The 16,593-nt window shown below is 58.8% G+C and overlaps 1 protein-coding gene across 1 annotated transcript in view; it reads right to left on the bottom strand.

Annotated features, from left to right (window-relative positions):
* Positions 1-16,593, bottom strand: part of TRPM8 (transient receptor potential cation channel subfamily M member 8) — a 79,716-nt gene that overhangs the window by 25,249 nt on the left and 37,874 nt on the right. The window contains exons 15-20 of the mRNA XM_036253366.1: positions 15,234-15,346; positions 14,051-14,267; positions 9,701-9,792; positions 8,333-8,474; positions 6,850-7,021; positions 4,890-5,067 (exon numbers count right to left, since the gene is read on the bottom strand). Of these exons, the coding sequence (XP_036109259.1) occupies positions 4,890-5,067; positions 6,850-7,021; positions 8,333-8,474; positions 9,701-9,792; positions 14,051-14,267; positions 15,234-15,346 (914 nt within the window). The remainder of the gene's footprint in view (positions 1-4,889; positions 5,068-6,849; positions 7,022-8,332; positions 8,475-9,700; positions 9,793-14,050; positions 14,268-15,233; positions 15,347-16,593) is intronic.

Raw genomic sequence — 16,593 nt, 5'->3', positions numbered from 1 at the left:
GACACATGGCTGTCTGCCACAGCGCCATGGTAACAGCTGTCCCCACCTCCCACCCCAACTGAACAGAACAGCAACCTGTCACACTACAAACATGCCTCACACGGTATGGTTAATCAATATGATCGCATGAGGCGCCCACGGAACATTATGTTTATGACTGATTTTTATGTTTTGGGCAAACACACTCTATGATGAGCAGGCTCGAAGTGGACGCACAACGCCACATCACTGTGTGAATCACACCTGGCCACGGTGAGGACCCCCACACAGAAAAAGCCGCCCGTCCCGGGCTCGGTGTCCTGGCCAGTGCCTGTCACAGAAGGCATCGGGCTCCCTTGGCTCCCGGGCCACCAGGCGGCTGCACCACGCCCCGTGTCGGGCTCCATTTCCCTGCCCTCAGGCCGGTGGATCAGAGCAGCTCCTCTCGGGCACACGGGGACACCCTCGTCCACATCCTGCGGGTGCGGGAGCTCACGGATCACCCCGCATTAACACCCAAAGCTGCTTCGCGTCAAGAGCGCATTCCCAGGGCTGACCGTGGGAGGTGTGCTCAGACAGGGTCCACCTCCGCACGGCAGCAGCTTCCAGACGGTTCTTTCAAGTCAGCACAGACTCGGCCAGAGCGGCAGGCGGGTTCCCTGGAGCACTGCTTCCAACTCTGCTCACACAGCTCCGGGGCCCTCGGGACTCGCTGCCCTTCCCGTGCGTTCCGGGGCCAGCACGCACACAGCCCGCAGCAGGCCAACCCCAAAGCGTGGGGGGCATCGCTCCCATCCAGGCCGCCCCTCACTCCGACCCACTGCTTCTCAGTCTCCCTGCCAACCAGTGACCGGCTAAGTGCCTCCCCTGACAGCAGTCCTGCCAGGTCCCCTCTGACTGCATCCGCGGGGACACCTTGCTCACAGCACCCCAATGTGCCGTGAACACTGAGCTCTGTGTCCTAACACCACACGAGCACCCCCCTCGCAGCAGGACAGGAGGAAGCAGGGGCCCCTCAGAGAGACAAGCTTTCAGAAATCCCGACGCTGAAAATGTCACCCCGGGCTGACAAACGTCCGGGACGCAGAGGCCCAGCAGTACGCTAAGGGTGACATGCCGTGACCGGAGAACAGAGGATGACTGAACACTGAGAACATTTCTATGATTCATCCTTTTCATAACCCGTCAGCCATCAGAGGGGAAAATATTATTTCAACAGTTGCTGGAGTCTTCTGGCAACATGTAACATCCATTTCTGATTAGGGGAAGAACAGGGCTCGAGAAATAAGGAAAAGGAAGACACTTCCCGGACACAAGGAGAAGGAAGGACAATACAAAGAACTCAGCACGGAGGCTTGTTCCGAAATAAATAAGGAAAATTTTAACAGCCTTCCGACGGGTCAAAAAGTGGTTATTGAAAAATATACAAGAAAAAGTATCTTGCTCACAACCAATGTCTGGGGAAAATAATGTAACAAAAATCTGGATCCATATGAATACAACTTCACTGAGAAGCTAATTTGTATGTTTTGCACGTAACTGACTAAATGGAGACTCACACTATTTTTTCTGAATGGTGAGATATCATTTTTTTTTTTAATGCCAGCTTTCTCTAAATGATTCTACAAAGTTAATATCATCACAATAAAATTCACAAGATTTTTTGTTTAAGGAGAAAGAAAAAGGATTTCGGGAGACAAGGCTTAGGTCCTCCATCTGGTTACATAGACAAGAAAAGCCAGGAAAGTTTGAACAAGAATAATGAGAGGGACTTCTACAACAGATGCAAAAATGATTTTTTTTTAAAGCAGTAATTAAAGCCATTTGGTAGTAAAAACCAAAATAGAAGGCTTGATCAACAGACCAGAATGATACGTCTGCAAAAATCCTCAAAGAAAGAGTCGGCGCTGAAACTAGGGCCGGATGGCAGTGCCCGGCCCACGAGCCACAGTCTGCAGCCCGCGCTGCCGTGACCGCGGTGAGCCTGGCTTCTCCCCCCTCCCAATGCCCCCGCGGGCCCAAAGGGCCACACCCGGGGTCTCGTCTCCTTCCGCAGCATCAAAGAAAGCAAGTTCAAAACCACCCGTGAGAGACCACCAGAGACTGGTGCTGGGATTTCTGAAGCGCTAACTCAGTCCAGTGTGCTGCCATCAGAGTCGCTCGGCTCAGACGCTGCCCTAGGCCTGTGTCAAGACCACGAAATCTCCTTCGCCCACAGGAAGTGTCCAGCTCCTGCACCATGACCTGAGACAGCCTCGTCCCTGTCTCCCTGCTGCCGTCCTCGGCTGTCCATTGTCCCCGGCCAGGCTCTGGGCCCCAGGCCTCGGGTCCTCTGGAAAATGTGCCCTGTGCTGCTGCCCCACCCCCAACACCCGTCACAGTCAGTCACTCTGCTCTCCATGCACCGCAGTGTGTAATAGCCCTTCCATGCTGCTTACATGCTACGTTATGTTACATTAGTTATGTTATATATTATATTATTTATATTACGTTTATCATATTTACTATATTTATTATAGTATATTACATTATATATTATATCACATTATATTATACTAATTATATTTATTATATTATATTACATTCCATTATATATATTATATTTTATTATGTTACATTCTACTACATTACATTATATATATCATATTATTTTATTATATTATGTTACCTTATTTATATTATGTTGTATCATATACAGTATATTACCTTACATTGCATTACTGTTTCCAAGCCATCTCTCCCTCCGCAGCAGACCTAACCTCTCCGTCTAGCTCCTCCTTCGAGGACCGAAGGGCACCCACGCAAAGTGAGAGCAATGAAATGAGGTCACACCGTGAGCACCCGGAGTGCCTGACGGGAGAGGGTGGCCAACGCCAGCGGGGGCTCCTGCCACAGCTATCTGCTCTCTTTTCCCTCCGTTCACCCCATCTCAATAGCCTCCCTCACACCGCTATACCGGGTGATTATTTTCTCTTTTTCTACTTTTCTGAATCTTCATGACGAACATATATTATTCCTGAGATTTAAAAATACATATTTTATTCTGAGAAATCACCCCAGATCAGGGCATGTTTGCCCCGTCCTTTTCGGAAGTGCCGGGGGGGTGGTGATTTACTCCAGGGCGCGGTGCCTGGGAGCCGGGCCTCCGCTGAGATGACGCCCCCGGGTCCCTGATCAGCCGCACAGGGCCTGTGGCCGACCACTGTAATGCAGGACGATCACAGCCGTCTACGTCCCCTTCCTGCCCTGTGGAACTCCATCCAGACAGCTAACACTGTGTTAAAATTCCCAAAAGTACGTTTACGTTACGGTCCGTAGGTTGCCGTTATGTATGATTAAGCCTGTACATAAATGTTTGATGGGGCGCCAGACGGGGGTCACAGCACGGGGCCGTGGCAGGCGGCGGGCAGAGCCAGCCCAGCACCCACACCCATCACAACCTGCCTCTGGGCCTTTCCGCCCAAGGACCGCAGGGGCCGCTCTAGCGCTTCTCACGGTCCCAGACAGGTGCTCACAAAGGCAGGCTCCGGTCTAACCAGGGCTGGTCTGGGAGGCCTCCGAGGGAAGGCATGTCCCAAGCTGTCACCCCTAAGCAGTGACTGGGGTGACAGTGGGGTGCAGCTCAACGGCCCGTACCTCGTGGGGAGGGGACCAGCGGTCGAGCTTCAGATGGACACGGGCTGGCCAACAGCAGTGTGGCCCAGGGCCACAGACGCTGAGCATGTCCTCGACCTGAAAATGTCCGGCTGGGCCCCAGCCCCTCGGGCTCCACGCACGACCATTCGTGACTGTAGTGCAGAGAATGGGTCACAGATGTGCCACGGGCCTCGAGAGCAGCTTCTGTGGGCACAACACAGACTTGGGCCAGTGGCTCTGAGTGATCGTCACTCGGGCCCCACTGAGGTCTGCTGAGTTGGTGGAGCTCGGGGACCGCGGCCTGGGCGCGGTCGGCCTGCTTGTTCGTTTGTGTGGCGGTCACGTTAGTGGGGTCTCGCGGGGACTGTCGGTGTTGGACGTGAAGGGGACAGGCTATGTTGTCACTATAAATCAGGCCCCAAGCAGCCCACTTCCTCTCTCTTGCTTCACGTTGGGCACTGGTGCTCCCTCCCTGACCGCACGCGGACACAGGATCACCCATCACCTGTCACCTGGCCCTGCAAGCGCAGACCTGGGGGCCCTCTGCCGCACGGCCGGTCTAGCTTCCTGTGAACCACACAGGCGTCTGGATTCCTCGGTCCCTCCCTGGCCAGCAGTAGGGGCGGGGAGGGGGTCGCACATGCCCTCTTTACGTCCACGTGGGACCAACGGCCACAGGACGTCCGCGGCCCAGGCCCCTGACCCGGAACAGACAGAAGAGTCCACGCGGCAGTTCCCGTGCTGGCCCGTCAATCACCGGCGAGCGTCTCAGTAAACAGACCCAGCAGCTAAGCTCCCACAATAATGGAATAACGCCTCAGCCTCAAAGCAGAGGCACTCTCCTAACTCTTCTTATTTGCATTTAAAGGGAAATTCTTAAAGCAGCAAATAAATAAAGGCCGAGTCCTTAAAGCCCTAGAGTCTATACCCGAGTCCACAGAGAACGAACCCTGGAGACTGGCTGGACTGCACTGTCCCCGACATGCCAGCGTCCTGGGCTCGGGGAGATTACCAAATGGATGCTAAACCCGCGGGCCTGAACGAACCGGAGCGTGACAGGTGCTGGTCTTTGGTGTCACATGAACTTCTGGCACAGCTAATAGGGACACTGTGTTTTCAATAGAGTCCCTTTAGGGCCTCACCCCCTTCAGACAACCTGTCCCCTAAAGGCTTCCATAACCCCCCCGAGGGTGGCCTCCACTGCTCTGCTCCAGTGGCTCCGCCCCCCTTCCCGCGAGGCACAGGCCCCCATGCAGGCCCGACGGGGCACGCACCCGAACATGGCGACCAGCAGGTTGACCAGCAGGATGTTGGTGGACAGCATGTAGATACACACCAGGGGGATGGTGATCCACTCGGGGAACCGCGGCAGGTTGTGCTCGTCCAGCTCCACGCACAGCGGCTTGGACTCGTTCCCAGTGACTGTGCAGTGGGAGAAGTCGTACGTGGTACCTGAGTGGTGGAGACCAAAAGGCCACGTGAGGACCCCTGCAGGGGCAGTGCTGGGCCACCCAGGGGACACAAGATGACGGCCACACGATGTGTTGGGCACTGTACCGAGGTCCTTCACTCAAACGAGGTGTAAGGCTCAGGACGTGTCCATCGCCCACTAAGGTTTGCGACGCAGCTGGTAGGAGCCAGGGCGTCGCTGGGACCGCAGATCGGAGGGAGGGTGAGGCAGACGTGGCCTGGCCCTCAGGGAGCTGCCAGCCTCTTTGGAAAGGCAGAGAGGCCACCACACAAGCTCCACTCCCGGTCGTGAGAAGCGCTCAGAAGGACATGCACGGGGTGCGCTGTGCAGAACTGAGCAGCCCTCCCAGGGAGGAGGGGTCTTGTTGTCTCTGCTCACAGCGACGCAGAGGGGTGACAGGAGATGGTCTGCACCAGAGGATCACTCTGGCAGGGCAGACGGCAGGGAAACAGGGGCAGGGGAGTGGCCCAGTGAAAACCAAGCAGGCAGGCCATGAGGATGGCTCCGGTGGCGGCGGTGGGGATGGGAAAAGTGGCTGGATTTCAAGGACAGTTAGGAGATAAAACCAACAAAACTAACTGATGAAGTGGATACAGGGGATGAAACCCTAGGAGGCATCCAGGACGTGGCCCGGAGGCCCCCGATTTGCACACTGTGTGGACAGTGGTGACAGGCTGCAGGATGGGGGCTTTGGGGAGTCTGAGTCTGGGAGGGAGGACGGAGAGCTTCCGTCTGGACGTTCCGAGGACTTGCAGAGGAGCCTCGGGCAGGTCCGGCCCTCTGACAGCTGCTCTGGGCTGGACATCCTCGTCTGAGTGTGAGTGAGGGGTGCCGCCTGGTGCCGAGAGACAGATGGGCCCGTCGCTCCCCAGGGTGCACAGCACGCACGAGGCTGCAGGACTGGACTCGCCTGCCGCTTGCTCTCTGGGTGACAGCTGCCTCCCTGGGACTGAAATCCCTGGTGCGGCTGCCGTGAGGACAGACAGCGCCCCCTATGGGAAATGGCGAGTGCCGTGTGCAGATGGGAGGAGGACAACGGGGTGCCTTTCCGTCGCCGATGGAAAGAGCTGCCTGAGGCCGTGAGGGTGACCAAGGAAACGCAGGGAGCTGAGAAACGTGGCCAATGGGGCCGGGGATAAACGTGGCCAATGGGGCAGGAGTGCACTGAGATCATTTCCTTGTGGCAGGACAGGATGCGACAGGCCCAGGCTGCTGTCAGCATCGCAAAGGTGCCTTAGACAGCACGTTCCGACCCACGCAGCTTGCACACGCCCACCCACTGCTCGAGTGAACTCGGGGCGGCAAGTCCGCGCCGCCTGCCCACCACCAGCCGCCTCCAAACGCAGCTGGCAGCGGGAGCGTGTCGGATGTTCGAACTCCGGTTTCCGTGCGAAATCTCCACCATCGCTCTTTCTAAATAAACGGAGCCCAGTTACATGCGGGAGGACGACTCACAACACGCAATCCTAACCGCACGAGCCTTGCTCCACAGCCACCTTGCTGCTGAAAATGTGAGAAACGCTACTTTTTCAAAGTTTAAAACTCACAGGCTGAGGTGTTGGGCACCAGCCAGCAAGACGGAAGTGAAATTCCGTTCGGGAGCAAAGCAAAGGTTCGAGGGTTGGTGTGCACTCCCGGGGGTTGGCCCAACTCAGGCCACGTGCTTCCGAGACAGCCCCGGGGGTCAGAACGAGGAGCCCCTGCGGCTGGTTCTGAGCAGCAGCCTCCTCCCCACTGGCCCCACCCAGGCCAGCCAGGCTCACCGTCCACGTCACTGGGCACCTGGCCAAACATGGCCAGGTAGGGCTCATAGATGACCGAGCGGAAGATCCACCGCCAGCGGTGCTCGTTGTGCCGCAGGATGCCTTGCCGCGCCACGCCGAAGGCCATCATCCACACCGCGAAGAGGAACAGGAAGAAGAACACGTCGATCAGCTGTGGGGGAGACACCAGGACTGAGTCAGGGCGGAGCTGGGAGGCGGGGCCGCCCGGTTGACCAGAGAGAGCAAAGGTTCCAGGACCCGGGGAATCTAAGTCACCCAGTGTTTGCTCAGCGAGTTTTAAAATAGCACCATGCCTGGCCGGTGTGACTCAGTGGTTGAGTGTCAACCCTGCACCAAGAGGTCACTGGTTCGATTCCCGGTCAGGGCACATGCCCAGGTTGTGGGTCAAATCCCCAGTGGGGGGCGTGCAGAAGGCAGCCGATCCATGTTCTCTCTCATCGATGTTTCTCTCTCTCTCTCCCTCTCCCTTCCTCGTTAAAGTTAATAAAGAAAAAAAAGGTTTACTAAAATAGTCATCACCACCTTTGGGTCTGGGGACATCTATTTTCCAGAATTAAAACTGAGTGATGCATTTCTAGTTGCGGGTCTCCAGGCCAGCTCAGCAGCACAGCTCTGTGAAGGAGGGGCCAGCGTGCGCGCAGAGGTGGGACCTGACTTCGGAGCAGCCCTTCTCCACACCGCACGGTGCTCACGCTCTGCGGAGGCCCAAGTCCCTGCATCATTCCCTTAGAGGTGTTCCTTTTCTCCCCAAGAAAAATCAAAGCTAACCTTATTAAACAAGAATGTACACTTTGATTTTTAAAACATTTTTTGCACCCACAGCATGACTTCATGTTGACGCGATGCCTCAGATATGCTTTGAATTAAAACCACAGACTCCGAGAACCTCAGTGTTGGGGAGGGACCGCCAGATGAGCTCATCCAAACGCCCATCTGATTTGCAGGCGGAGCAGGGAAGGCCCGGGTCCTTGGAGAACCAGCCCAGGAAAGCCACGTCGTCGTGCGTGGTTCTCTCTCTGCCACGTTACAAAGGGCTCGCGAGTGCTTTCCCTCCAACTGTGTCACACGGTCACAGGACGGCAGTTCCGACCCTCAGCACGCTCCTCGCTCCCTGCACGTCTCCAGTCAAACACAGTGACCCCCAGGACCCACTGTCCACACCCATGAATGGGTGGAACAGTCCTATCCTGCCTGTGCTCTTAGTGAGCTGTTAAGACTCAAATGTAAGCAGCACTTGGTCAAGTGTGAATAGCAATCCACTGGATTGTGCTGTTTGCTCCTAGCAGTCATCTCTTGTTCAGTTTCAACCAGGGAGAGGCCCCTGATGCAAACGCATCGAAGGAAGCAAACCCGTTGACTGTGAGGTACAAGGGTCACTCCAGGACAAAACCCCCTTCTCCACCGTGGAAGGAGCTGCGACACAGCACGAGAACAGACAGCCACAGACGCCCTTCATGCTCACCATCCTCTGCAGCATGATGATCTTGGGTCCCAGGTTTCTGCTGACAGTAAAAATGTGGATCAGCCTTAGAGTGAATATAATGTAGTCCAGGCAGAAGATGACTCGTCCGGAGTACAGAGAGGTTTTGCTGGAGGAGTGGAGCCTGTGGGAAGAAGGGGACAGCATTCGTGAGATTCTGACCACACATCTCAAAGCTTTGTTTATAAAAATAACCAAACGTGAAGAAACAGCGGAGAACCGGGGGGGCTGAGCGAGCAGAGGCAGGCCGCGGGGACCACACACCTGCCCACCCCTGAAGGCGGGGGCCATGGTCCTCGGCCCCCGTGGGCTCCAGCAGAGGCAAGGACGTCACGTCAAGCACAGGGCTCAGAGGTCCCGCCACTCAGCCCTCATCCCCAGATGCCACCGCTGGAGCCCGGTCCAGCATCGCTGCCTTCCCGGCTCAGGAAGCTCTCTCAGGACCCCGATCCCTGCCCCAGCCCAAACGCCTGGGACTCCATCCTGCCGGGGCTTCCCTGGTGACACTCACCTCGTTGGCACCGGACCGTCTGACTAGCTAACCGCCTGCCAATGTGTGAACTGGAAGCCACGGGTACTTTCTAGCTGGGGTGCTCGAGAAATCATGTCCAACCAACTGTGACTCAAATGCCGGGCCCTTAACCCGAGCAGAAAAGGGGGTTCCCGGAGAAGGAGACCAAGTTTATACTCCCTTCACACTGCAGAGGGGCGCTCACTGTAGACACCTCGCTCGGGGTGTACATGTGGACAGTCGGGCGCCTCCACGGAGGGACACCTGTGAACTGCTCAGGTAGAACCCCGAGCTGTGTGCTGAAGCTACTTGGGGACAGCGGGCCTGGCGGGTGTGGACACGGCAAGGTGAGCCACGGCGTTGGGTGCACCCCAATTTCTCTGTCTCGTGGATCGCACACTGACGGTAATTTGAGATTGGTTTCTCTCGCGTGATGGCTTTTAGATGGGAAACGTGCCCGTGTGTAGGAGGGCGGGCGCCAGAGCCAGCGTCCGGCTGGGCATGAGGGGCATTTCGGAGGGTTGCATGGCCCTGGCATTTAAATTCCCTGTCGTTCTCCGATCTCCTCACTTCCTAAGGATCTCGCCCCAACTTCTGTGAGCAGAGTGAAGAACTGTGACAAGTCCCTTTCAATGACAGACACGGGGGGGGGGGGGGGGGAGCGGCTTTATGCCCGCACGCTGTCCCCAAGAAGCAGAGCTGGTGGCCTCCCGTAACCAATTCTGACGGGGTGGGGCCTGGGCTCCTCTGGCTTGAGCGGCAGAGATCTCTCTGTCACCTTGTCATCCGAGAGGAGCCACCGCCACCCGAAGCCAGGGCGGGCGGTGAGGCGCACTCACCGAAACGCGATTCCCGCGATGAAATAAAAAAGGCCAAGCGTGTCCATGACGTTCCACAGGTCGGTGAAGTAGTTCACCCCGTTCATGTACCACTGCAGCACAGGGGGAGAGAGGCCGTGAGCAGCACGCAAGCAGCCCCAGGCCGGCTGGGTTCCCGCATCTTCCTTCCGCTCCTCGTCGGGCCAATGACGGGCCGAGCGGGCCGAGCCGCGCCGGGCCACGGGCCTGGGCAGCAGGTGACTGCTGGCGCTGTTACTCCCGTGTCGCTGACAAATCCACTGTTCCCGAAAACGAGCCCCCAGAGACGGAGCTCCACCCGTAGGCGGCATCTATGAGGCTAGATGTCGTCACGGAAACAAGGGACAGGAACAGTGTGTGCCTCCGTGAGCCCTTCGGCACGACGGGCAGGTGCGGGTCATGGCGTCTCAGGAGGACGCCTGTCAGGACCACAGCGGGATGGTGAAGGAGAGGGTTCTCCTGCAGAAGACTGCGTCTGGCCAGCCTCTGCCACCCACACAGGACTCGGCGGATTCCAGGTGGTCACTAGCCCTTCATCCAACCATCTACTCAGAACACGTCTGCTGAGACCACACAGGGCTCCACACACCGGTGCCGGGCTCCTGGGCCTCGAACACAGGGGACCGGGCACCGTGCTGAGTCTCAAGGACCCCGCCGGCCAGCACTGGCCCCGTAGATTAAACATGTTTAAAATGTGATAAAGGTGGGGGCCGGGGGAGACCAGAGCCCCAAGGGAGCGCAGAGGAGGAAACACCAGAAGGCAGGAAAACAGCGCCCGTGGTGGAAAGGGGCACTCTTCAGTCTTACAGAATCAACTCACCAAAACAGGTCTGATACTCAGATATTATATTTCCTGTTTTGCAGCTGAAACCAAGGCCTAGAAAAAAGAAAAAGCTAAGGAAATTGCCCAAGGGCGGACGGCCAGCAAGCCGCAGCCTCGGGCTCTGAATCTTAGATTCCTCTCCCCAAGATCACCTGCTTCTTTAGATCCCACAGGGATCCAGCAACCCTGGTCTTGGAGGGATTATAAAAGCAATATTCGTTTCTCAGAAGCGTTTCCTCGCATTCATGTCTAAATGCAAACAGTCACTTTTGTGGACACAGGAGGCAAGCACCACCTAGATCCAAGGAGGTGCTACAGTCTCCCAGGTCTGACCAGTGCCAGTTTGACCACATTTCGCTGAACCTGTACTCTCAGAAGTCACGTCCAAATCTCGAACCATCCAATGGGTGCCACCGACTGCCACCCACCTGGACCCACCTGCAAGAGGAGGGGGTTAGAACAGGCCCCACGGGCCTGCTTCCCCTGCGAACCGGGCTGGGGGCAGGGGGGTGGGCGCCCCAGACGCCCCAGCCCAGCTCTGCCCAGGAGACCCCCCTGGTGAGGGGAGAAACCCTAAGCAGATGAGTTCTGGGGCTCGGAGGCACCGGGCCGCGGGGAGAAAACATCTTTTAAGAAATGGACAGAGGCCTTTTCAGACTGGAGTGCCGATGTGGGCTGTGTCCACGTGCCAGGACCGTGTCTCAGTTCTCTCTCAGGGTCTGGGACTCGGGGGCCTCAGGATGGCACCGTGCTCCCCACAAGCAGAGGCTGGAGCGTATTTTAAATAAAGAACCCCGCTCTGCTTAGCGGACACAGGAGCTACTGAACGGCTGTCCTGGAGCTTACTGACCACCTCGGTTAAAAATTCCCATTTAGCATAACGACACCTGCCCTCGGGGAGGGGGCGGGGGCGGCACACACTAAAGAGCACCTGCTTGACACCCAGACACCATCTAAAACTGTCAGGTCCTCTTGGCTCTGGTTTTCCCAACAAGTGCACACGAGGTCAGCTCTGCTGCACCAGGCCCGCAGAACTGCCTGTTTGGGGACCCGGCAAATGGAGGAGTCCCAGAGCAGGAGCGGCAGACAGGAAGAGAAACAGCGACCCCGGGTGGCGGGTTTCTTCCACGACAAGACTCTTTCAGGCTGTGTTCTGCAGACTTGCTCACAGACCACAGAGCCAGAGCTGTCCTCAGAGAGCAGGCTGCTCTCGAACCCACGCTCCTAACCCACACCGGCGCCTAGTGCACGGTACTGCTGAGTGGAGGCTGCCCCATTCAACCGCCACTTCTAAAGAGAGTGAGAAGGAACATGTGGACAGAGCTATGGGTCCTCATTATCACCCTCCGAGTCGAACATCACCTGTTCTGAAGGTAGACAGATATTGGGGCTCGGCCAGACCCCGCGGCATCACCCCCAGCCCCCACGGGGCCCAGGAACGGCCGGGAAGTGCACTGCTTACCCACTTCCCTCCCGCGGTTCCTGCACCTGCCACAGCCTGCTCCCACTCAGGGTCCCCGCACATGTCCACCGGGCACTTCACACAGCACCTGCCCAGGGTCCTGCTCCCAGAAAAACGCACCTGTCCCGAGTCTCCTTCCCGCAGGACCCGAATACGGGACTGAGTAGTTACACGTGCTCGGAATCCGCGTGGAGGTGTTTGTGACAAGGACAGATTTACCGTTGCCAGTCTCGGGGGCCGACCTCCCAGTGAGTGTGCGACTCGCTCAGTCGGGGCTGCCCCCTCTCCCCGGCAGCTCGCAGGGAGGGCCCCGCCGACCCCGGATAACTGGCAGAAAGCTCCCCAAGGACAGACGTCCGCCGCTTCATTGCTCTATCCCCAGGGCCCAGAAGCCTGGCACATAGCAGGTGCTCCATAAATACTTGTTGAAAGAAAGAATGCAGGAACGGGTGGGTCTCCCTGCCTCTCCCATCCAGGCCAAGCTCTGCCCTCCAAGACCACCCAGAAGCCCTCGCTCTGGACCGCGTGGCTCTTGAGATGCCCGGAGGAGGCAAACCACGCTGGATTTCAAGCAGCTTCCACGCCGCAAGGCCACCGGGGAGGCAGGGTCAGAAACGGGACTGGCAGAGAGATACTGGGAGCATGAGGGGCAGGAATGGGGCGGGCCCCTGATTTGAGTGTCCCCGTGCCAAGGGACAACTTGGACACAGACATGCACGCAGGGGGGACGCCTGTGGGCATGAGGACAGGGTCCCAGGGACACTTCTACCAGTCGAGGAATCACACAGGCTGCAGCTCCCCCAGATTCTCCTTCACGCCCTCGGAAGGAACCAGCCCTGCCGACAACTTGATCTTGAACCGCAGGCTTCCAGAAACGGGACGACCCTGGGTCGTGTAAGCCGCCCAGCGGGTGCTGCTTCGTCACGGTGGCGGCGGACTGACAGGAAGGCCTGCTGGGCTGAGCGTGGACCTCATGAGTCCACGCGGGGGCTCTAGTGGGGCTGAGGTCACAGAAATCTGCACCCCAGCAGGGCGTGTCCTGGGGGGACTCTGGTAGACAGAAAGCGTGATAATCTGGCCATGCTCACACTGACTTGTGTCCTTGACCTTATTCCTCCCCTCCTCCACCCTGTCTCATCCCTCACCTGCGGGGCCAGGGAGGGCAGGACCCCTCCCACCCCGCAAACCCGAGGCAGACCCCTCACTGATGGAGACGCCCCCGCCGAGAACAGGCAGAGCCAGTCTTTCCGGGGCTCCGGGAGCCACAACAAGTCTATCAGAGGTGACGTGACAGTTGAAAGGAACTTAAGGTCCCTTTACTGGGCAGCGACTTGCTGAGGCGAGAACAGCGACCTCCGTGCTCCCAGCCCCTGGCGCACTCGGCCCAGGGTCTCTCTGGCTGTGAGCCCCAGGCCCGGCTGTCGGGCGGACCAGGTGTTGGGTTTGGGCTCAGAGGGGACGAGGGGAGGGACAGCACCAGCAGTTCTCATAACCTGTCCGCTGCTAAGTCTGAACGGATTTTCTGGGATCACTTTTTATAATGGTTTAGGGACGGCTCCGTCCTCCACCACCGATATCTATTTATTCAGCAATCAGGAGCTGAGCACCTGCTCTTCCAGGTGGAGAGGACGCCAAGAAACAGACCCCAGGGAACTGCAGAAACCGCCGTCAATAATCCACCCCGAGTTGCTGAAACCACAGGGACTTCCGTGCCCCTCAGCACGGTTGCTCCGACACGCGGAGCGTCAAGGAGTCTGAGCTGGAACGGCCTCCCCACGCCAGTCGCTCATCCTGCCGCCCCTACGACAGGGCCGGCTCCTGAGGACGGGAGTGGTCGGCGCCCAAGGTCAGCGTGCTCCTGGAACCCACTCTCCACGCTGAGGGCTCACCTTCATCAATGAACACTCGCGGGGGCAGAGTGCCGGGTGCTCCCCGGTCACAGGCTGCCCCCTACCGAGAACAGTTATTGGGGAGAATCATGACTTTGGAGCTTCAGAAGCAACTGCCCCTCCTCGGGGGGGGGAGGGGCGCCCCGCGGCCGTCCTACCTGTCTCACTTCGTCACAGAACAGGACGAAGACCAGCGCGTAGAGGACCAGCTCGGGCAGGCGCGGCGCCGTGTGGAAATCCATGAGCAGCACGTAGGCGAACAGCAGCAGGAAGGCGATGTAGAAGAGGACGTTCCAGGAGAAGACCACGAAGGGGGAGGTGAAGAAGGCCACGTAGCCCCACAGGGGCTTCCTCTGCCCGTCCACCGGCTTCTTCCTGGACGGGGACAGCGCCCTCACCACGCCGCAGACACCGCGTGGGCTGCAGCCCTCCCTCCAGAACCCCTGGGCGGGCACAGCGCCCTCACCACGCCGCAGACACCGCGTGGGCTGCAGCCCTCCCTCCAGACCCCCTGGGTGGGCACAGTGCCCTCACCATGCTGCCAACACCGTGTGGGCTGCAGCCCTCCCTCCAGACCCCCTGGGCGGGCACAGCGCCCTCACCATGCTGCCAACACCGTGTGGGCTGCAGCCCTCCCTCCAGACCCCCTGGGCGGGCACAGCGCCCTCACCATGCTGCCAACACCGTGTGGGCTGCAGCCCTCCCTCCAGACCCCCTGGGCGGGCACAGCGCCCTCACCACGCCGCAGACACCGCGTGGGCTGCAGCCCTCCCTCCAGACCCCCTGGGCGGGCACAGCGCCCTCACCACGCCGCAGACACCGCGTGGGCTGCAGCCCTCCCTCCAGACCCCCTGGGTGGGCACAGTGCCCTCACCACGCTGCAGACACCTCGTGGGCTGCAGCCCTCCCTCCAGACCCCCTGGGTGGGCACAGCGCCCTCACCATGCTGCAGACACCGCGTGGGCTGCAGCCCTCCCTCCAGACACCCTGGACGGGGACAGCGCCCTCACCACGCCGCAGACACTGCGTGGGCTGCAGCCCTCCCTCCAGACCCCCTGGCTGGCTGGGGACCCCCACTGTTCCAGGGGGGACCGGCCGAAACAGCCCTCGGCCTTTCGGGGTTACCAGGTCCAAATTCCACCTGCGCGTGTGAGGTCAGGGCCCCACCTCTACCTGTTTGAAATCGAACCCAGGGAAAGCCAAAGACAATCCCAGACCTAACTGTAGGTGGGAGAGTGGGCACCAGAGGTTCCGGGCCTTACAGTCCTTCACACGGGAGTGTGCGCAAGCGCGCGCACGCACACACACACGCACACGTGATTATGTATCTTGGTTTCATACCTAAATGATACAAAGCCACAGCCAACCAAGGGTATGATAAACAGACACAGGATAATCTTCCAGTTCTTGGTGTCTCGGGAAATCTCCCCATACCATTGCTTGGACAGGAAGTTCTACAGGGGAACAGAGACAGAGGACACAGGTCCTTGTTAGCGCAGCGACATGCAGGACGGTGTGCCGCCTTCCTTCCCAGCCCTCGGACCTCCCCAGGAAGTAGGGTTCTTCTCCGTTTATCCGTTACCTGGGGCTATGACTAACTACTTAAAAACTGTTGGATGTTCAGTCCTCTCCTTAGCGGTTCTGTCTGGTGAGAGCCGCTTTGGTTAGATAAACCAGTTCTTCCTGGGGTACTGAAGGCACCGCCCGACCTCTCCCGGTCTGGAATCAGACCCAGAGAAAAGCAGAGACAGAAAGGGCGGGCGACGGGCATCGCAGCCTCTGTCTGAGCTGAAGGGCATGAACCCGCTTCCCGGACTATGCCTCCCACGAAGTGCTGCTAGAAAACCCAGGTGGCCTCGGGAACAGGACGTAAGTCGACCCGAGAGGGGTGAGCACGGACTGGACGCCCCACAGAACGCAGGGCTCTCAGAAGACAACGTGTCTGTCCGAAGGGGAAGGTGCATCTCGGACCAGGGCCAAGGGAACCTGGGACCTCCCCACAACTGGCCGGCAGGGCTAGGACGGGCGTGTCCCACCCTCGCCCCGCCACTTCCCCCTAGAAGAGGATCGCTTCTCCAGGGAGCCTGGCCGCGCTCTGTCTGGGCGGCTGCGGCCAGGCATATGCTTGGTCCATGAGGGCAGCCACCAACCACCAGCAAACTGCAGTGGGTGGTATGTGCCCGCCTCCTCGCACTCGGATGGGAAGCACCAGGGCAGGTCCCGTGCGGTCCCAGAAGTCCCTGGCTAGGCCGAGCCGTTTCACACGGAGGTACCTCCTCCTTGCACACCTGAATCCACTTCTGTCCCGTCCCCTCCCACTGCCCGTCCCCTCATGCGCTTCCTGGGGCCCCCTCCAGAGCAAACGAATGCATTCAAATCCTCGCTTCGGGCCCTGCTTCTGGGCCCACACAGCAGCAGCTTCTGCACGCTGACCTGCTGGTGCCCAGCACGCCCTCCCAGAGCGGCACTGCTGGGCCCCGCGGAGAGCTCCCCAGCCCGGGTTCCAGGGCCACCCGCAACGCTGACCCCACACAGCAGCCTGCCCGGAGGGAGCATCCGCCCCGGTCTTGGGGGCCGTGGGCCGTGGGCCACAGGGAGGTTTTCCGTGAACGATGAACCGGCATCTGGTTGAAACCCTCGGAACAGGAGCTGAGGCAGCTGACGACCGAAGCTCTGGGACGTCAGCAAGGTGGGGTTTGGG

Source organism: Molossus molossus, unplaced genomic scaffold (assembly GCF_014108415.1).
Source record: "Molossus molossus isolate mMolMol1 unplaced genomic scaffold, mMolMol1.p scaffold_m16_p_11, whole genome shotgun sequence".
Classification (NCBI taxonomy): Eukaryota; Metazoa; Chordata; class Mammalia; order Chiroptera; family Molossidae; genus Molossus; species Molossus molossus.
Note: the sequence above shows the minus strand (reverse complement) of the source record. Positions and strands in the feature narration are given on the sequence as shown.